The sequence below is a fragment of the Leptonychotes weddellii genome, chromosome 8, assembly GCF_054177405.1.
Source record: "Leptonychotes weddellii isolate Sample4059 chromosome 8, ASM5417740v2, whole genome shotgun sequence".
NCBI classification, from domain to species: Eukaryota; Metazoa; Chordata; class Mammalia; order Carnivora; family Phocidae; genus Leptonychotes; species Leptonychotes weddellii.
In genome coordinates this window covers 106474332-106496141 of record NC_138376.1, presented here as the reverse complement: position 1 = coordinate 106496141, position 21810 = coordinate 106474332, and the positions used below count along the sequence as shown (strand labels likewise).

The 21810-nt window shown below is 42.1% G+C and overlaps 1 protein-coding gene and 1 pseudogene across 1 annotated transcript in view; one reads left to right on the top strand and one right to left on the bottom strand.

Moving 5' to 3' along the window:
- Positions 1-21810, bottom strand: part of ARFGEF3 (ARFGEF family member 3) — a 168969-nt gene that overhangs the window by 67871 nt on the left and 79288 nt on the right. Inside the window, exons 9-12 of the mRNA XM_081829374.1 lie at positions 16783-16887; positions 15563-15896; positions 5627-5739; positions 3938-4848 (exon numbers count right to left, since the gene is read on the bottom strand). Coding sequence (XP_081685500.1) covers positions 3938-4848; positions 5627-5739; positions 15563-15896; positions 16783-16887 — 1463 coding nt within the window. The remainder of the gene's footprint in view (positions 1-3937; positions 4849-5626; positions 5740-15562; positions 15897-16782; positions 16888-21810) is intronic.
- On the top strand, positions 8067-8541 carry LOC102743268 (ubiquitin-ribosomal protein eS31 fusion protein pseudogene; annotated as a pseudogene).

Here is a 21810-nt window from a genome sequence, read left to right as displayed (position 1 = left end):
ATATTTTTCCAAAGAAGACATCCAAATGGCCAACAGACACATGAAAAAGTGCTCAATATCGCTCAGCATCAGGGAAATCCAAATCAAAACCTCAATGAGATACCACCTCACACCAATCAGAATGGCTAGAATTTACAAGTCAGGAATCCACTCCCATCTTTATAAAACCCATTTTGGGGTGGCTCAGTTGGTTAAGCGTCTGCCTTTGGCTCAGGTCATGATCCCAGACTCCTGGGATCAAGCCCTGTATCAGGCTCCCTGCTCAGCAGGGAGTCTACTTTTCCCTCTGCCCTTCACCCCACTCATGTTTTTTCTCTCTCTCTCAAATAAATCATTAAAAAAATTTATTTATAAAACCCATTTTGTTCGGATGTTTTCAAACTCCCCCACTGTAAAAAACTTTCATTGTTTTCAAAGGAAAGGCTCCCTTAAATCATGTGGAATTAAGGGGGCTCATTTCAACTGGATGTTAGTTGTCTGAGGACAGGGGTCCCTGAGAAACGCTGAGCGAATCTGGTCTCAGCCAGCAGAGCAGACCCTGATAATAAGTCAGGGGCAAATGCTCAATGGTAGTTTTTGACAAAATAAGGTTTAAAGCTTTTGACATCGAAGTAAATAGTGAGCAAAATATCTGGGTTATCACTCAGGGAGACTCTTCTCCTCATTTCCTATTGTTTGCTTTTAAACGTTGTCTTGGATGAACAAAGGCCATCTGCCTTCTCTCTTGCCCCTGCAGGGAACAGATGTTTCTCTTTTACTAGTCTTTCATCTTGGAGGTGATGCTTGCAGGGGGAGAGAGCGCACTGGCTCAGTGTAGAAGTGGACCTAGGCCAGCATCTAGCAGCTTTGGCTGACCCACAGCAATGGTCAATGTGATCCATTAAACCACAGCTGTGACTGAGGTACAGTCCTATATCTATTGGTAGTAGGACCACAGCATGATGGGTCTGTAATTTGTAAAGACAGACCAACTCCTAATTGGTAAAAATACTGTGGAGGTCACTAGAACTAAAAAGACAAATGACTAATTCAGTTACAGACATTTACTAAAAATTATATTTGGAAACAATCAAAAGATTTGGAGTCTCTTTTCAATGTATTGATTCACACACATAAAAATTAATGTCATAACATATTGGGTCTGATGGGACATTTTACTGACCTCTGAAATTTGAGCAGTTTGTAACATCCATGGGGCCACATTCTGGAAAAAACTGAGTGAAAAAATTCACTCAAGCTCTGTTCAGCATGTACTGTAAATAAGTATTGATTTGAAAGGTACAAAAACACAACTGTTAAGATTTACTTTAGCTTCAAATTTTACAAAAGACTTTGCTAGGATTATATTTCCTAATTCTCATAGGAAATGAGGCAGGGCCTTTGAGAGTCGGTCTTTACCACTATAACAACTCATTTATCTGGAATTACTTGGGGATGTTGTTGATAAATATGAAGTAATCTGAATGTCAGATCTTACATATTTAAATGCTGAAATTTCTGCAGCTGACTTGTTTTGTGTGGATTATTATAATTTTATGTATGTATGTATTTGGGGGGAGCAGAGGGAGAGGGAGAGAAAGAATCTTATGCAGACTCCACGCCGGGTGTGGAGCCCGACGTGGGGCTCGAGCTCACGACCCTGAGATCGTGACCTGAGCTGAAATCAAGAGTTGGACACTTAACCGACTGAGCCACCCAGGTGCCCCAAGATTATTTTTATTTTAAATAGAAGGTCCTAAATATAATTTTCCCATTTCTTGATGAGTCAAGGCCACCACTGACTCATCCCTGATGATGATGCCAATCTGTGACAGTGCTGCAGTCGGACACACGGCTGTTCCTTGGCATCACTGATGTTTGCCAGCCTGTCTGCCTTGGCACCAGGCAAGCTGGTCAGAGCAGGCTGCCGAGCTCCTCTCCCCATGAATATGACCAGCGAGAATAAGCACAGGCTCAGAGGCTCTACCAAACCCCCTCCAAAGGGGAGTGAACATTCCTTTCAACTCAGGCTTTACCCATGACTTACTTCTTCAGCCCATGACCTATTTCACAAGTTAAGGGACCAAAGAGCAAGCTCATGAATCTACAGTCAATACACATTTACTGCGAATAAGGCATGAATATCTTGAGGCCCCTAGTTCAGAGCACACTGAAGCTTCTCTATAAATGTTGACTGATGAAGCGTCACTGGGTGTGTGTATGTATGTGTGTGTGTGTGAGAAAGAGAGAGAGAGAAAGGAAGAAATACATACAAAAAGCATATACTAGCAATGTTTAATAAAATAATAAATTTAATGATGGTAGCATAAAAGATATTAAGGAGAAACAATTTTTAAGAAGAGTATTTATACATTACCTTAGTCTTTCAATGAAACATGAATTTTGCGCATGTGTGTGTGTTCCTTCACACAAATATCCCAACTTTATTTTTGTATTTAATTCCAAAAGTAAAGTATTGAGAAAAAAAATGTTGGGTAGCCCTAAAAATAGGCATTTTTATGTCTTGAAAAGAATCACAGTGCAGTTAGGAAAGCTGAGAAATTATATGCATCTCTTTCCAATATCTAGATAGGTTGAGAAATCCAGGAGTATTAGTCCAGGACTGAAAGTTCTTTATCTGTGCTGGTGCTTACAACTTTGGATCATTCTCATATTAAAAAATGTCCTTCCTTAAATATACCTCAATTTAAGTGTCTTTTTTGTGTCCTTTTGACAAAGGACAATCTGGTCAGTTTCTTAAACATACTTATTAAGCTGCCTCTTAACAGTACAGCAGTTAGCTTCTACCAAGTTTCAGTAACTGGGCTACATTTTTTTTTTTGTATGTGTGTGTGATGTGTTCTTTGTTTGAAGATCGAATATGTGTTAGACATGGTTGGACCACACCAGAGCTGAAACTACAGAGGGGGGAAGGTGGAGGCATTCACAAATCACTATAATAAATGTGGTAAGTGCAACAACAAACTCATGCTCAAGACTCAGAAGGGGGAAGAGCAAATGGTGATCTTGACTTTTAACAGTTCTGTGTTCATTCTCAGGGTTAGTCCTTTTTATGTGAGCACAAGCCCAGCAAGGTCCATCTGCCTCAGTAGTCTGTGGTCAAGAGACCCTTGAATGTCAGGGGAAGGCACAGGTAACTGACTTCCTAGGAGTCAGGCACTGTTATTCCTGCCATAAATGTTTTGAACCCATTAATTGCTTTCTTTCTGTAGTACTGTGAGATAATAGAAAATATTTATATTGGTCTCTGCCCCTTTCCTGGCACAGAGCTCCTAAAATCCTTACAATGTCCTAAGTGATACGAACACTAGAAGGATCTCTTGTTCTAGTATCTGTCTTTGACCTCATCGTGACTCCTAAAACCCTTGTAAATGCCTAAGTGAAGAGCTCTAGGAACACCTTTTGTTCTAAGGAGGCGACTCTGGGTGGGCTCTGGCTGGGGACTGGCCCCCAGAAAGCCCCCAGGATGATCAGACGCTGGAATACCCCACACTGGAAGTTCAGGGGAATTCACACAGCCTGCATCTGATTCAAGACCTCATTTAAAATAGTTTACATACTGATATACCAAAAGTGCACTGCTTTGTGATTTTTAGACACGGAGGTGTAGAAGCATACTGAGAACTCAATGTTTTGAGAGTCAGAGACTGTCACTTTGTTTCAGTCAGCAGCAGCTTTCTAGAAGGCAGTAAGCTCTTACTCTTTACTCTGCACCTTATCCATCTATCAACCTCAGAATATCCCAGCCACCAACTGCCTACAATTCCAGCCACCACCAGTAAGTCTTACATTCCTTTGTTCTCTTCAAACATAAGGAATCCCAGGCGCGACTAAGATGTTTGGAGCACTTCAAACTACAGGCACGATGGTAATTTCCCATTTCAGCAAAATGCCTTGAACACCCTCACTGACTGTATAGCCGAGGCCGTGTACACACCTGAGCAGAAGGTAGAAGCGAAATTCTGGAGGGCCGAGTCCACCTCCTCCACGCTGGGCAGAGCCAGCAGGCGGGGAAGGAGGCTTTCCAGGGCCTGCAGGAACAGCCTGGCGCTGTGCTGGTCCGCCTCCTGGTTCTTCAACAGCTTCAGGGACAGGGCGGCAGTCCGCAGGGACCGGTGGCCCAGGCAGTCCCGAGGGGTCTGCTCTTCGTCCGCCAGCGAGCCGTTGTCCGACCCGATGTCCGACACGTCTGACCTCCCCGAGTCCTTCTCGGCCGCCATCGAGTACTGATCACAGGAATCAAATTCGGTCCGCGAAAGGTCTTGGTCATCCACGCTGAAATTGCTCTCGCTGTACCTGGAGCCGTACGACCTCATCCTGCAGTCCACCGACAGGAAGTTAGTTATGTCGGGGAAAGCAACCGTGTGGCTTCTCTGCACCACGTCTGGTTGGTCGACGGCTTCGGGCTCCGGCACCTTGCTCAGAGTCTCCTTGCTCTCGGGCGCGGCTGGCGACTTGAGGCTGCTCTTGTGGTGGTCCGAGTGCTCCTCGGGCGTCGTCTGGCCCATCTCGCCCTCCAGCGTGGTCTGGCCCGTGTCGGTGGTCACGCTGATGCTGATGTCGGGGCTCCTCTCGTTCCCCAACTCCCACGACGTGTGCTCCGAGGACAGGACGCGCCGCTGCCAGCGGAAGTCGGCCTCGTTGATCTCCATGGAGTCCCGGCTCCACTCGGCGCCGTCCTTCAGCTCCTCCAGGCGCTGCAGCAGCAGCTGAACCTGGCCTTCGCTCAAGCCCTTGCCCTGGCTGAGCTCGTCCAAGGCCCCAAGCAAGGTGCAGACGCAGGACACGGCGGCGTAGCACGCTTCGATGCCGCCCTTGATGCACGCTTCCGTCATGCCGTCCATGATGCTAAGGGTCCAAAGGAGAAAACAACAGTGTAAGAAACATGGGCGAATGCTCCAAGATGAACAAGACATGTTCGCCTGGTGAACAGCACAGTATTCAAAACAGATCCTCCGCTCTGCACGGAATTCAATGGTCTGGGCCAAGGGGTAAATGAAGCAAACATGCTCAGGCTGGTAGAGGAAAACATCCAGGAAAAGTGGCCCACCTTGAATCACATTCTCTCTTGGTTGGCTGGTTTATTTGGGTATGCACAAAAATTCCAGATGGGCATTTATAATCTCCACAAGGACAGAGGACAGACATTGAATAAGCTCACTTTTGTATTAGGTTCAGTTTTTCAAAAAGAAAGTAGTTACAATGGCTATATGATAATGAGGACATCCTCTATAAAACAATCATGTTTCTGAACACATGCATGTGAATTATTATTCACTATTACAAATCAGATAATATTCAGTTTTCAAGGGGAGGGGGCTACATGTAAAGGAACCTCATAGTACTGTGATTCAAAAGTTTTTCCCTAAAATAACTCCAATGAATAATTGTACATTTCATTTTGCACACTGGGTTCACTTTAAGCCAATATGAAAATATGGAGTACATGATCATAATACATTGAAATAAGATTTCTCATATGGCTTGTGGGAACATTATTAAACAATAAAATTCCACATAATGCAGATTCATAAAAAATTTCAGGGATTTAAAAACAAGGTCAAATGTATTCAGAGAAACAGTCTTTGCCAAGCAATAATAGATGGAAAAGGGGAATGCAGCATACAGTTTGAGAAGATCCAGATGAGACTTTCTTTTTGAAATTGATCTTTTTCTAGATTCTGGTTCAGTGGAGCTGGGTCCTGCCAAATCACAGAGACGCTGTGGGCTCCCAAGTAGCTTTAAGAAAAAGAGGGAAAAAATAACAGTATAGTGAATATCATAAAAAAGCAAAAGGTTTTAAAATTGTGGGCTCAAATAAACATGAACTTTAGAGAAAGTGAGTGATACAATCTAAGGAAAAAACACAACTATTTGGAACTACAAATCTTAATAAAACCAATCTAGTATTCCTCTTGTCATAGAGGGGTTCCCAGCTCCCCAGTTGGGTTCCCAGCTCCCCAGTTCAGGACTGGCTTAGACAAGGCAAATTCTTTGAGGTATTATTTCAAAAAATTTTATAGCACAGAACTATAAAACACTTACATCTATGTTCTTTACTGAGAATGGCCTATAATTTAACTTCCCTGTACTCTGTCTCATTTTGCTACACAACTGCTTAGCTTCAAAAACTGGACTGATCAAGTGTACATGGAACATTCTCCAGGATAGATCATATGTTAGGGCACAAAACAAATCTTAAATTTAAGATAACTGAAATCATATCAAACATCTTTTCTAACCACATTGACATGAAACTAGAAATTAATTACATGAAGAAAACTGGAAAATTCAAAAATATGTGGAGATTAAACAACATGTTACCAAACAACTAATGGGTCAAAAAAGAAATCAAAAGAGAAATGAAAAAACACCCTAAGACCAAAAAAAAAGGAAGTATAACATCTCAAAATTTATGGGATGCAGCAAAAGCAGTTTTAAGAGAAAAGTTCAAAGCAGCAAATGCCTACCTCAAAAAATAAGAAAAGTCTCAAATAAATAATCTAACATTATACTTTAAGGAACTAGAAAAAGAAGAACAAGTGAAGCCCAAAGTTAGCAGAAGTAAGAAAGATTACAGCAGAAATAAATGAAACAGACTAAAAAATAATAGAAAAGATCAATGAAACTAAGAGTTGGTTCTTGGGAAAGATAAAATTGACACACCTTTGGCTAGACTCACCAAGAGAAAAACCCAGAAGATTTAAATAAATAAAATCAGAAATGAAAGAGATGTTACAACTGATACCACAGAAATACAAAAGATCATAAGAGAATCCTATAAACAATTATATGGCAACAAACTGGACAACCTAGAAGAAATGAATACATTTCTAGATATATTCGACCTACAAAGACTGAATCATGAAGAAAAAGAATATCCAAACTGACCAATAACTAGTAAAGAGATTGAATCAGTAATCAAAAACCTACCAACAACAAAAGTCCAGGACCAGATGGCTTCACCAGTGAATTCTATCAAACATTCAAAGAAGAATTAATATCAATCCTTCTCAAACTCTTCCAAAAAACAGAAGAGGAGGGAACTCTCCAAACTCATAAGGCTAGCATTACCCTGATACCAAAACCTGACAAGGATACCACAAGAAAAGAAAATTATAAGCCAATATCCCTGATGAACATAGATGCAAAAATTTCAACAAAATGTGATCAAACTAAATTTAACGACGTATTAAAAGGATCATACACCATAAACAACTGGGATTTATTCCAGGGCTTCAAAGATGGCTCAATGTCCACAAATTAGTGAAGTGATACACAACATAACAAAATGAAGGAAAAAAATGGAAAGATCATTTCAATAGATGCAGAAAAATATTTTTTTAAAAGATTTTATTTATTTATTTGACAGAGAGAGAGACACACATGTGAGAGAGGGAACACAAACAGGGGCAGAGGGAGAGGGAGAAGGAGGCTTCCTGCCAAGCCAGGAGCCCGATGTGGGGCTCGATCCCAGGACCCTGGGATCATGACCTGAGCTGAAGGCAGACGCTTAACGACTGAACCACCCAGGCACCTCGCAGAAAAAGTATTTTGATGAAATTCTACAACCACTTATGATAAAAATTCTCAAAAAGGTGGGCATACCTCAACATAATAAAGGCCACATATTACAAACCCACAGCTAGCATCATATTCAACAGGAAAAAGCTAAAAGCTTTTCCTTTAAGATCAGGAACAAGACAGGGATGTCAATCTTGCCGCTTTTATTCAATATAGTATTGTCAGTCCTAGTTACAGCAATCAGGCAAGAAAAGAAAGAAAAGGTATCCAAGTTGGAAAGGAAGATGTAAAACTGTCTCTATTCTCAGATGGCATGATATCATATATAGAAAACCCTACAGACTTTATAAAAAAACTGTTAGAATGAACAACTGAATTCAGTGAAGTTGCAGGATACAAAATCAACATACAAAAATCTGTTGCATTTCTATACACAAATAAACTATCAGAAAAAGAAATCAAGAAAATAATCCTATTTACAAAGCATCAAAAATAATAAAATGCCTTTCCAGTCCACCATCTGTCATGGAACCACCATCAAAATGCAGATTTTCGTGAAAACCCTTACCAAGTAGACTATCACTCTTGAGGTTGAACCCTCGGCTACAACAGAAAATGTAAAGGTCAAGATTCAGGATAAGGAAGAAATTCCTCGTGATCAGCAGAGACTGATCTTTGCTGGCAAGCAACTGGGAGATGAATGTACTTTGTCCATCTACAACATTCAAAAGGAGTCCACTCTTCATCTTGTGTTGAGACTTGGTGGTGGTGCTAAGAAGAAGGAAGGAAGAGTAAGTCTTACACTACTCCCAAGAAGAACAGGCATAAGAGAAAAGGCCAGTTAAACTGGCCGTTCTGAAATACTATAAGGTGGATTAGAATGGCAAAATCAGTCTCCTTCTTCAGGAGTGCCCTTTAGATGAATGTGGTGCTGGAGTTTTCATGGCTAGCCACTTCGACAGACATTACTGTGGCAAATGTCTGACCTATTGCTTCAACAAACCGGAAGATAAGTAATTATATATGGGTTAATAAAAGACATGAACTACCATTTAAAAAGAATAATAAAATGCCTAAGAATAAATTTAATCAAGGAGGTGAAAGACTGGAATACTGAAAATTACAAGACATTAATAAAAGAAATTGAAGATGACACAAATAAGTGGAAAGATACTCTGGGATCATGGACTGGGAGAATTAATATTGTTAAAATGCCCATACTACCCAAAGCAATCTACATATTTAACACAGTCTCTATCAAATTTTCAATGTATTTTTCACAGAAATAGCACAAACAAACCTGAAATTTGTATGAAACCTCAAAAGACCTGTAGTAGCCAACTCAATCTTGAGAAAGAAGAACAAAGCAGGAGGCATCACACTCCCTGATTTAAAATTACATTACAAAGCTACAGTAATTAAAACAGCATGGTACTAACCTAAAAACAGACATACAGATCAAAAAGTACAGAATAGAGATCCTAGAAATAAGCCTATATGTATATGTCAATTAATTTACAACAAAGGAGGCAAGAATATACATTAGGGAAAGGACAGTCTCTTCAACAAATGGTGCTTGAAAAACTGGACAGCCACAAGCAAAAGAATGGAAACGGACCCCTATACCATACACAAAAATGAACTCAAGATGGATTGAAGACTTGAATGTAAGACCTGAGACCATAAAACTCCTAGAAGAAAACACAGGCAGTAGGCTCCTTGACATGAGTCTTGGAAGGATTTTTTTAATCTGACACCAAAAGCAAAAATAATCATGTGGGGCTACATCAAACTAAAAAGATTCTGCACAGCAAAGGAACCGATGACAAAATGAAAAGGTCACCTACTGAAAGTATTTGCGTGTCATGTAACTGGTAAGGGATTAATATCCAAAATACATAAAGAACTCATACAACTCAATAAAAACGCCAAAAACCAAATAATCCGATTTTAAAAATGGGCAGAGGACCTGAATAGACATTTTTCCAAAGAAGACTTATAGATGGCCAACAGACACATGAAAAGATGTTCATTAATAATCATCCAGGAAATGCAAATCAAAACCACATGAGATATACCTCACACCTGTTAGAAGAGCTATTATCAAAAGACTAGAAAAAACAAGTGTTGGCAAGGATGTATGGAGTGAAAAGGACCATCTTGCACAGTTGATGGGAAATTGGCACAGCCACTATGGAAAACAGTATGGAGGTTCCTCAAAAAATTAAAAATAGATTGCCATATGATCCATCAATTCCACTTCTGGATATTTATCTGAAGAAAAAAAACACTAAGTCAAAAAGATACATGCACCCCCATGTTCATTGCAGCATTATTTACAATACCTAAAATATGGAAACAACCTAAGTGCTTCTCAATGGATAAATGGATAAATAGATAAAGAAGATGTGGTGTGTACACACACACAAACACACACACACAGAAGGGAATATTACTCATCTATAAAAAAGAATGAAATCTTGCCATTTGTGACAACATGGATGAATCTAGAGGGTATTATACTAAGTGAAATAAGTCAGACAGAGAAAGACAAATACTATATGATCTCTCCTATAGGTAGAATCTTAAAAAAACAGACAAGAAACAAACAAAAAAACAAGCTCATAGTTATAGAAAATGGATTGGTGGTTGCCAGAGGTGAGGGATGGGAGGATGGTAAAAAAAAAAATGAAGGGGGTCAAAAGTTAAAATAATTTTTAAAAATTGAAAAAACATCTGTTGAGAAGTATTGCCTCTTTCTATACTCTGGAAAAGTTCATACATTATTAGAATTATCCATTCATTAAATGTTGGTATAACTTCTTTTTAATGTTGTATGGGGGCAGTGGGGTTGTTTTTTTTTAATGGAAAGATTTTTAACTATTGATTCAATTTCTTTAAAGATTCTAGAACTAAAGGGGTGCCTGGGTGGCTCAGATGGTTAGGCGTCTGCCTTTGGCTCAGGTCATGATCCCAGGGTCCTGGGATCGAGTCCCACATCGGGCTCCCTGCTCCTTGGGAGCCTGCTTCTCCCTCTGCCTCTCTCTCTCTCTGTCTCTCATGAATAAATAAATAAAATCTTTAAAAAAAAAAAAAGATTCTAGAACTATGTAGGTTCTCAATTTCTTCCTGAGCCAGCTTGTTAAAGGCTGTATTATTTCCCAGGGATTTATCTATTTTATCTAAGTTTTCAAATTTAATGGCCTCAGCAGCCTTAATACCTTCTTTAATTTCTTTAATGTTTCCAATATCTATAGTTACATGCGTGTTTTCATTCTTATTTCTACTTACTTGTTTTTACCTATTCTGGAATTTTTTTTTATTGTTTTTACCAAGAGTTTTTCAACTTTCTTAGTCTTTTCAGAGCCCTGGTACTTTTTACTTTATTGATTTACTATATTTGCTTTTTATCACATTACTTTCTGCTTTCATCCTTATTTTTCCTCTTTTTTACTATCTTTGAATTTAATTTGCTCTTCTTTTCCTAGCTACCGAACTCGTAAAATTAGAATATTAATTTTAGGCTTCCAATTTTTTAAATATAATCATTTTAAGCTATAAATACCCTTCTATGTACTGCTTTGGCTACATCCTACAAGTTTTCAGGTATAGAATTTTCATAACTGCTCAGTCCTAATTAATTTTTATTTCCACGTGGTAGAAATCTTTAAAGAAAATTTCAATTTCAGGCTAATGAATTCAGGAAAAGACTGCGTTAAGTGTATTGGAACAGACTTCCTATCACTATGTCCATTATTTTCAAAGTAACTTATACTCACAGGAAAAGGTATATTAACTAGAAAAAGTTATATCTTAAGGGGCACTCTTCTTTCCCTCCCTCCTTCCACATTTCTTTCATACCCCAGAAATTGGGAACTTCTCTCTTGGAGGTACAGCAATGAAGCTTCTACTTTTCTCTCCACACTGTATTTTTTGACATTGAAAGAGTCAAGTCTCCCTCTCTCCTCTCTCTGCCTTCCCCTTCCCCTCTTTTCCTCTCTCTCCCGCCCTCCTCATCCCTCTCCTCCCCCCACCCTCTCTCTCGCCACCAGCCTGCCCTGAATCCAAGTGAAGTGGCTGAGCCTAAGTGCCTCCAGCTGCCCCATCTCTTGCTAGAAGGGTAGGTGCATTTCAGAGGGTCGGCTGTGGGGAATCTCACTTTCTCTTGGGATCTCATTACAATCTCCAATCTAACTTTACCAGTAATGAATTAGATGACATATCTGAATTCCCACATTGATCTTGGGTTTATTTCTCAGTTGTTTCCAAATCTGGAAGTTAAGGCTTCTGAAGAACCCTTAACAACTACTTGAAGAAAGGCAAGGCATGCTGAATCTCAGCTTCTTTCGGTGGGAGTGAGGGATGTGCTGTCAGGGGCTGGGGTGTCATGGTCTGATAAAGATTAGGGAACTCCCGGGCGCCTGGGTGGCTCAGTCAGTTAAGCGTCTGCCTTCAGCCCAGGTCATGATCCCAGCCCCTGCTCAGCGGGGAGTCTGCTTCTCCCTCCCCCTGCTCTTGTGCATGCTCTCTCTCTCTCCCTCTCATATAAATAAATAAAATCTTAAAAAAAAAAAAAATATTAGGGAACTCCTTCTGAAGCCAAACCATGGGAGAGAGGAAAGGAAGCAAGGTGAACTTTTGATTACTGTTCATTTTCTGGGAAAGCGGAAACAGAAAAGAGAATTGTCGTTTGAAAAACAAAATGTCCTGTCTTTGCTGAACAGGCACACAGTGCCTATGGGGCAGTGACAAATCACAAAGAGAACAGGGACATAACACACCAAGCGTTCAAACTCTGAAAGGCTAAACAAACATCCTGGGTGCCCAGTGGTTTTCCTTCTGTGCATAGATGGCGCATGTTGGTCTCCAGGTTACCAACCTTCCCAAATGATCGGTTGTCATAGTGACTGGAGTAACCTGGCCCCCATCCGTCGGCTGCGCTCCACGGGGCAGCACGGCCTGGACCTGCTACTCACGTGCTGATGTCTAACTCCAGCCTTGCCCTGTGAAATCATCCAGGGAAGCTGGACCAATCTATGAAAAGGGGGAAAACATACCAAATTTCCTGCGTGGTGGTAAATGAAACTCTTATTGAAAATACATGTAGATGCCTATGTGCCCCATATGCGATGTATTTACTTAGCATTCGGTGGTGAGTGGATCTGCCATGGGCGGCCACAAGCCCAGGGCCGGTCAAGTCTGAGTGGGTGGGAAAGAAAGGTGGCCACTGCTCACAAAACACCCTCTTCGCAGATATTCTGTCTTCAGGTCCACCTGTCATTCAGTCAGAATTCATTGAGCACTTATTCTGATGCAAGCACTGCAGGGTTAGATACTGGGGATGGGGGGGGGCACACAAGAGCAATGTATAAAGACACAGACTTGAGGGGACGGGAAGTCTGTACCAAGTCGGTCTGTGAAACCATCAGTGGGATGGGACTTATAATTAATTGCTAAATGATGGAATTTAGAGAATTTCATGGTTTTAAGGAAGCCGAACTGTAAAGGAGGAGGCTTTTGACAGCAGAGGCAGCTGTCCTTACAACGTCTGGGCTCACGCGGTAGCCCTGCTACCCACAAGGACTTTGGGCAAGTAACTTCCCGTGGGGCCTCAGCTTCCCCATCTGGAAACTGGGCATGGTATTCTCTTCCTAAGAGAGCTGGTAAATAAACTAACATGAAGAGCCAGCTGCGCCTGGCATATTGGAATCACTGCTCGACTCTGCTAAGGGGAATGGCCCGTGGATAGAGGCAGGCAAGGGGGAGCCGAGCAGAGCAGGGCCAGTCAGATGGAATGAGGGATCCTGGGAAATGATGGGAAATAAGAATGATGACAGAAGGATCTAGAAACTGGGCAGAGTAATTCAGACTTGATGAGAGATGCAACAGGAGCCATTAGAGCCTGAAAAAAACTGTTAACAGTGGTGATTTATGAGCCTAAATTCAGAAAGACGAAAGGAAGAAAACAGGCAGGTGGCAGACAAGCTGCTGAGCGAGAACTGGTGTACTACTCGAGGCAGGAGGTCATGAGGACCAGCTCTTTTCAGCCTGCACATAGTTCTTCTTTTCCTTAGGATAGCAATAAGCATGCCAAGTATGTGTCTAGCCCTTTATACTTAGAGGGTATTTATACAAACCTTATTGCATTTTGAACCTTTGGAATATTACTACCATTTAGAGATAAAAAAAAAAAATTGTAAGTTCAGAGTTAAATGAGTTAGCTACTACAGCCTCGTTGGGGACTGGCAGAGAGAGGATCCAAACCCTGACTCTTCAACTCAGGCTCATGAAGGGGCAGATGAGCCAGCATGGAAAGGGGTTCCTAGATTCATCTGCATTGCAACATCAAAGTCAAGTATGGTAACAAGTGTGTTGTAGGAAAGGTGATGGGTTTTGGGTCAGATGGACCAGGCTGTACACCCTTTCTCTTTCTCTGTGACCTTAGGCAAATCATTTGACCCTTTGGAACCTTAGTTTCTTTGTGGGAGGGAAAATTCCTTTTTCCTGGCATCATATCTCTATGGGGAGGAACATCCAGTGGAATAAAATTCTGGACCTCTCTCCTCTCTTTCTCTGCTTTCCTTCTGATGGAGGGGGAGTCTGATCTGACCGGTGGATTCAGAAGGAGCTGGGCATGTGTAGCCAGTCTCTTCCTCTTTCTTCCCCTTGAAGATCTGCCTGTTCAGAGAAAGCCCATCCTGAGTCCCTGGTTATACACTTAACAAGGGTAGGGCCAGGTCCCCAAGGGAGGGCCACTGCTGTCTGAGTGGTGACAAACTAGTCTAGTCTCACTTGCCTCCAAAGCTGTATTGGGTTCACCAGCCTAGGAGTGACCAGTTATTAAAGCTGACCCTGTGTTCTCATTGCCTGAATCTGTGATGGAGAAAAGAAATAACATTCTTCACTAGTAAAAGTTGATATACAACATCGACGAGATATTAAGAATATTAAAGATAATATATGTGAAGTGCTGGGCATATAGAAGGTAAGAAAAAAAAGATTATTATTGTGTGCTCATAGATTTTCTTAACCAGCAATTGAATCTGGATCATTCCTTCATTTCTAGAAATGTTGAGTCAGAATTTTCCATTGTTCATTATAGTCAAATCTTTTTAGAACAACACCAAGAGGCATTTCAAATTAAGCGTTTAAGAAACTGATGAATAGGGCGCCTGGGTGGCTCAGTCGTTAAGCGTCTGCCTTCGGCTCAGGTCATGATCCCAGGGTCCTGGGATCGAGTCCCACATCAGGCTCCCTGCTCGGCAGGAAGCCTGCTTCTCCCTCTCCCACTCCCCCTCTTGTGTTCCTGCTCTCGCTGTCTCTCTCTCTGTCAAATAAGAAACTGATGAATAGCAACAAAGGAATTTTGTTACACTGGGTTTGTTGTTGTTTGGGCATAGGCACCAAAAACAAAGGCAATGAACAAGTTCACAAATACAAAAATGTTGATCACTTTTCTTTCTGGTTATTTGAAAGAAAGCAGAGAAATTCTTATTTGGAGTACCTCCTCAAAACCATGAAAGAGCACACTGGAATGCCTGTTATAAGCTGGACAACTTTACCTTCTCACAGGAGTCATGATGTTTGGGATATGAGGCCTAAGTAGGAATGGGGCAAAGGGATTCCTTTTACTAGTCAGAGATTAGTAATGATTTTTTTTTTTTTGGGGGGGGGATACCGTACAACCTGAGTACAAAATTATTTTGAAATCCAATTTTGGCAAAGGGGAATAAACACATATATCTGCACAAACAGTACCTAAGGGAGCAGAATGAAGTCAGCCTGGGGCTCAGTCAGATGCCTGCCGCTTATATTATCAATGACTTTGCATCAGTGAGCACCGATCAACCCGTCCTCACCCAGGCTCCCAACACATGCCCTAAAGATACTGCCAATTACTGGATACCAAGTGGTAACAAGCAAGTGTTAGCAGGTGGTTGGCAAACATTTTCCTAGTGCTTTCTGTAGGCAAGACACTGTGTTCAGATACTGCCCCCCACCTCCTGGCAAGCACGTGGCATTCTTCATGCCTCCCTACCTCTTTCATTATTTTGATGGCTTCCACCCGGTGCTGGGGTGGGGGATAAAGCAGCACACGGTGATAGAGGGACTGGAGCACGGGCTTCATGGAGTCCACCGACCCTACCAGCCGGACCAGCTCAGCCGCGATGTAATAAATGGTCCGAGCCACCGGCCCGCTCAGGGCTGGCGCGGTGGATGAGCAGCCCGACCCCCGGCCGTGGTCAGAAACTCCTGGAGATGCAGAGTCTGACTCAATGCCAGAAGCAGCGCTGCTACTGTGAGCAGAGGTGATGCTTTTATCATGAATTGGATTCCCCAGGATCACGATGAGGGCAGGGCACAGGTTTTTCCTGGGAAGACACAGGAAGAAAACTATGTTTGGCTAACAAGGCAAAAGGATAAAATGTGAATACAATCCTGCGGGTAAATACCAGATGCCACAGAAATGACTAATAAGAGTTGGGTTCTTTCCTGCTCCTCTTTTTGGCGACATCCTGCCCCCGTTTTCCATGTCTCTCCATTACTTCTAGGTATATGAACAGAATGCTTTTTCTCATAGCTCAAGGCAGAATTAGCTAAATAAAAATACTAAGAGAAGTATTAAGAAACCATCTTATGTAAAGGAACTGACTCAAAATGCTAAATGGCTTAGTTAGAAAGTTTCATTTTATGATAAATAACAAAATTCTTTCTACTTCTAATGTGAGAAGTTCATTTAAAATTCTGACATGCACACTGCCACATACCATTCGACTTCGTCCCTGTGGAAAAGCCCAGGAACCCAGAGCAGCTAGCTGGCTGCTTGCGGGCCCTGTCACCTGTGGGACTCCCTGGCTATAATTAAGAGACGAGTCTTCAGGTTGAGATGGAGGATGTACCAGGGAAGGGCTAAGAATAACATTCAACAGCTCTTGCCCCCCTGTGCAACTTTCTGTGCCTTTGTATGCTTTTAGGATAAACTAGAAACCTGGAAAATACTCTCCTCGTTCCCGAGTCCCATGGGCCTATGGTGTCAACAAACACCAGAGGCCCTTGGAGTCCTATTTTGTTAAGATCGTCACAAGCTTCTCTCTGTATTTTGATCCAGTGTATGTGAGCGAAGCAATTTCCCGACTTTCTCGCTAAAGCATTCGCACACGGATGAGGTGACCGGTCGGGCATGGATGCCATGGGCAGGGACCCAGGCCCCGAGCTGGAAGAGGGGAAGCATCGGGTCGCTGTGGGGGCGGCGCTCACCAGATCAGGTCTGTGAAGCCTCTGTGCAGGTGCATGGAGGAGGAGGAGCTGCTGAGCACGGACAGGACGCATTCCAAGTACAGGAGCTGCAGCTGCTGCTGGTCACTGCGGAACAAAACCAACACACGTGCAAAGTGAGGGCAAATTTAAAGAGGGGATGCATGGGAAACACATTGGAAAAAGGCTAGGCGTGAGAGAAGCGTTCATTTGAGGGGGGTGGTTAGCATGGTGGATTGAATTGCACCCCGAAAATTTCTGAAGACTGAACCCCTGGTACCTCAGAATGTGCCCTGATGGGAGCTCGGGTCTCTGACACAGGTAATCAAGTTAAAGTGAGGTCATTTGGGAGGGGTCCTAACCCAATATGACCGGTGTCCACATAAAATGGGGAACACTGGCAACAGAGACACACACAGATGGAGGACAATGGAAAAGACCTAAGGAGAAGACGGCCATCTGCAAACCAAGGAGAGCGGTGTGGAACGGATCCTTCCCTGAAGCCCTGGGAAGGAACCAGCTCTGCTCACATCCTGATCTTGGACTTCCAGCATCCAGAACTGGGAGGCAATACATGTCTGTTCTGTAAGCCACCCAGTCTATGGTACTTGGTTATGGCAGCCCAAGCAAACTAATACAGTTTCAGGGACTTTTTTTTTTTTTTTTAATTAACAGACTTTTTTTTTTTAGAACAGTTTCAGATGTATAGAAAAACTGAGCACGGGATGGAGTTACTGTGTTCTACCCGGCCTGGCATGTGGTTTATCCTGTTATTAACAGCTTACATTAGGACAGCACATTTGCTACAGTTAAAGGACCAGTACTGACGTATCATTATCAATTAAATTCCACAGTTTATTCCAGAAACGTTCAAACCCTTAATGTGTTCAATTGTCTAAACTTTTCAAAAGACCACTGATCACATTATCTTTTAAATGGTCAACACTTTACTAGCTTGTGTTTGAATTTCTTTTTTGAAGGCAACATGGTTTTTCAATGGACAAATTATTTTTCTTGTAGTTATTATTATGAGATTAATCCATAGAGCCAGACTAAAAAAAAACATACAATTTCATGGAATGCATGTTCTTATACCCAGGCTGTTTTCTGCCGAACCCACCAGAAAGTATTAAACTCCAGGTGGGTGGTAAGTGACCAATAGGAATAAGGAAGAATTTAATGTTCGAGTGCACATTTAGGACAAATATATAATAAATACTTCTAAGAGAATTCATTCAGGAGTCCTGTATGTTCCAAAAAGGGAGGAACTTGCTTTGAAAAAATCATTTTTGATTGTGTCTCTTTTCTCCTAACTTAAATAAATGCCAAAAGGAAGTTTAATGCCCTTAACAGCTCAAATAACTCCCAGGAGAAGAGGGTGAATGGGACAGGCAAGACCAGTGACGGAGAGACTAAAAACTTAAGGAGACAGGATGGAAGAAGAGGAAAGTTAACACCAGACCATCACAAAGCCCAGAAGGTTATACACATACCACTGCCTAACTGAGAAAGGCTGCACGGATGCAAGATGAAGGATCACAAGAAAGGGGGCTGCAGGTCCCTCGTTTAAGTGCTGTGTTAGATTCCTTGGCAATAGGGCTCTGTAAAATTGACCTCAAGCTCTAAAACTGGTTGGCAAGCTACAGCCCAAGGGCAAAATCCTGCCCATGGCCCCATGAACTAAAAATGATTTTTACCTTTTTAAGGGGTTGTAGAACAAGAACAGAGGCAGTATGTGGCCCTTCACAGAAAAAGTACGCTCATACTCTGCGATGATCTCCCTTGTCCAAAGAGAACTGTCTAATGAGTAAAATAATGCCATTATTCTGAAAAAGGGAATTCCGCGGGGCGTCTGGGTGGCTCCGTTGGTTAAGCGTCTGCCTTCAGCTCAGGTCATGATCCCGGGGTCCTGGGATCCAGCCTGGGTGGGGCTCCCTGCTCAGTGGGGAGCCTGCTTCTCCCTCTGCATGCCACTCCCCCTGCTGTGCGCTCTCTCTGGCAAATAAATAAATACAATCTATAAAAAAAAGAAAAGGGGAATTCTGCTTATATTTGGATGTACTCTACCACACCTGCTAATGGGGGAAAAAGAGGTGGGTAAAGGCTGAGTTTCCACAAAAATTATTACGATTTGCCAAGAGGAAGGTGGTGGTTGGAGGAAGAATAAGAAAGGTAAGACATACTTAGCCATTTTGGGGGCCAGGTAAGGACTTTATGTTTCTATACTCCTACACCCACAAGCTTCCCTACGCTTTTGCGCAAGACATCATTGCTGACCAGAAACAGCATATTCTTCATCCTTAAGGGACTAGAGAAACAAGGAAGCAAGTAGGTAAAGCATCGTGTAAGAACGGCTACAAATGAATAATTTAATGCAAGGTTCTATGAGAGTATAAGGGAGTGGCATCTAATCCTTAGGAAGATCCAGAAAGAATTTCTAAAGGAAAAGGCATCTTCATGGAAACCTAAAGTTCAAGTAGGAGTCTTGCATGGCGGTGTTGGGGAGAGGGTGGTGGTGGTCTGTGGTTGGAACAGAGTGTGAGGATACCATCGGCAAGAGGTGGGACTGGGGAGGTGGCAGGGGCCAGATCAGGAAGGGCTTGTCTGGACTTTATTCTGCAGGTAGGAGAGTGACAAGACCAAATTTACATTTTAGAACAATCATTCTGGATGCTGTAGAAATGAACGGATTGGAGAAGGCAAAACAGAAGAGTCATAAACCAATAAGCCACATTTTGAAAAAGTTCTGAAAGGACCATCTCTGCTATAGTCTCAGGCTAATCTTTCTGATCAATCACCGGACTTATTAAGAAAAATAATTATTAAATGCCCCAATTCAAAAATGTCTATCTTCCTCATATAAGTGAGATCATATGAGGAATTTGAGAAACAAGACAGAGGATCATAGGGGAAGGGAGGGAAAGATGAAACAAGATGAAACCAGAGATGGAGACAAACCATAAGGGACTCTTAATCTCAGGAAACAAACTGAGGGTTGCTGGAGGGGAGAGGGGTGGGAGGGATCAGGTGGCTGGGTGATGGACATAGGGGAGGGTATGTGCTATGGTGAGCACTGTGAATTGTGTAAGACTGATGAATCACAGACCTGTACCCCTGAAACAAATAATACATTATATGTTAATAAAAAAACCTCCCATATTTATGTATTAATTTCACATTTATTCTAGTTCACTAATATTTCACATTATACATCCACATCCACAAAGAAATTAACATGTATGAGATAAAATTAAATATAAATAAAAGTTTGTGTGTTTTTCTCTCAGAAAAAAAGTGTCTTTCAAACGGTCAGACTTGCATCACAAAACTAAAAAACTATAGACGATAAAGATTTTCAGTTTCTGAAACTGGAACTAAACCCACAGAAAAGCTACGAGCAGTCAAAGTTCCTCTGAATATCTGCAGAGTACGCCACAGCAATACTGCAACCCCAAGTCGTCAGACCTGATGAGAGAGAGGATGCATTGCCAAGGTAACTGGCCTGGGAGTCTCCTTGGAGACCAAACACAGCAGCTTTCCTGTGGGCTGCAGCAGTCTGTAAAAAACGGGTGCTCATGGCCTTGCATGAGTCATGGCACTAGAAGAGCTGTCTGAAATGTAAGCAACTTCCACACATGCCCCTCACGAGATACACATATGCATGTGCACCATGTGTGTGCGGTTCTTATTTGTCTGACTGTAGACAGACACATATGTGAAAAGCACAGGGCAGCGAGAAGCCAAGAAACCAGCCAACTCTTCCAAAACACATGAGGAAAAATCTGCCGACATGGAGGGTTGCGAGTCCCTTGGCCTGGTCTTCTGTTTGAGCATTTCATGGCTGACAGGTTGTGTAGCTGCTGGTCTCATTCTCTGCCCATCTCTGAATTTCTCCCCAGGCTCAAGATCCATGGAGAACGACTCTCGTGAGGGGACCAGTGGGCCATGAAAGCTGAGGAGCCCCCATCCTGACAAGGTGACTGCAAGGGTAAGCTGGCAGCACGTTCTGGATCTCTGGAGTTCTCAGAATTTTGTTTGACGATGAATCACTTGGATCCTACCTCCCTTTGAGACCATTCAAATTTAGGTAGAAAGGGAGAGAGGGACTTAAGTAACTCTAAGAAGTGGAATGAAATTTAACACTCCTCTCTGACATTCAGCACTGGGACGAGAGGGAAGTGGGGAGAGGCTGACAGGAGACCAACGGGCAGAGAATGAATATCTTTCTAAGCCAGTTATCCTTCCAAAAACTCAGACTTAAAAAGCATCATGTAACTCAACATGCCTAATATAGAGTTCTATTAATAACACACCTCCAAGGTGTGGGCGTTGTTCTGCGTACCTGGATGCATTCTGTGAATCCTCCCCGGAGACTGAGCATATCGTGACTACATACCCTTACAGAGTGAAAGCTCTATGAGGTATGTGGGCACTGATTTTTGGAAATGGCTGTTGAGGGGAAGTACAGACCATAGTGTGATTTCAGAGGAAGATGGTATTTACAAGGTGGGAGAAGTGTCAAGTTTAGCTAATAGAAATAAAAGGAGTTCAGGTAGCAAATTCAGAAGAAATTATAAAAGGTGTGAAACCTTAACAAGAAGAATAAAGAGAACCACCAGATTGAAAGCAGCCAAGAGCATGATACCATCTGACCAGGTGGCCCTTACAGGTTTCCTGTTTAAGCTAATGCTTAAGCATGCTGCACCCCAGCTTCCTTAGCAACAGAATTCTCCTCTTAGGGTAATGGAGTCATCATGGGAAAGACCATATTCAAACACAGTGAGCGGTCTCCAGAGGCAGAATGATGACTGGGGAATTGCATTGAAAAACCAAGCAAGACCATGGGAATCCTATAAAAACCATTAAGCTTTATAACAACATGCCCAAAGCCATCTTTGAGCTAATGTCCAATGAGAAATCCTAGAACAACATATATGTGTCACGTGAATTATTTTTCCCATTTAAAACCTATTCCCAAGGCATATGGTTCAGAAATATTTTCATTTTTTAAAAAAAGATTTTATTTATTTA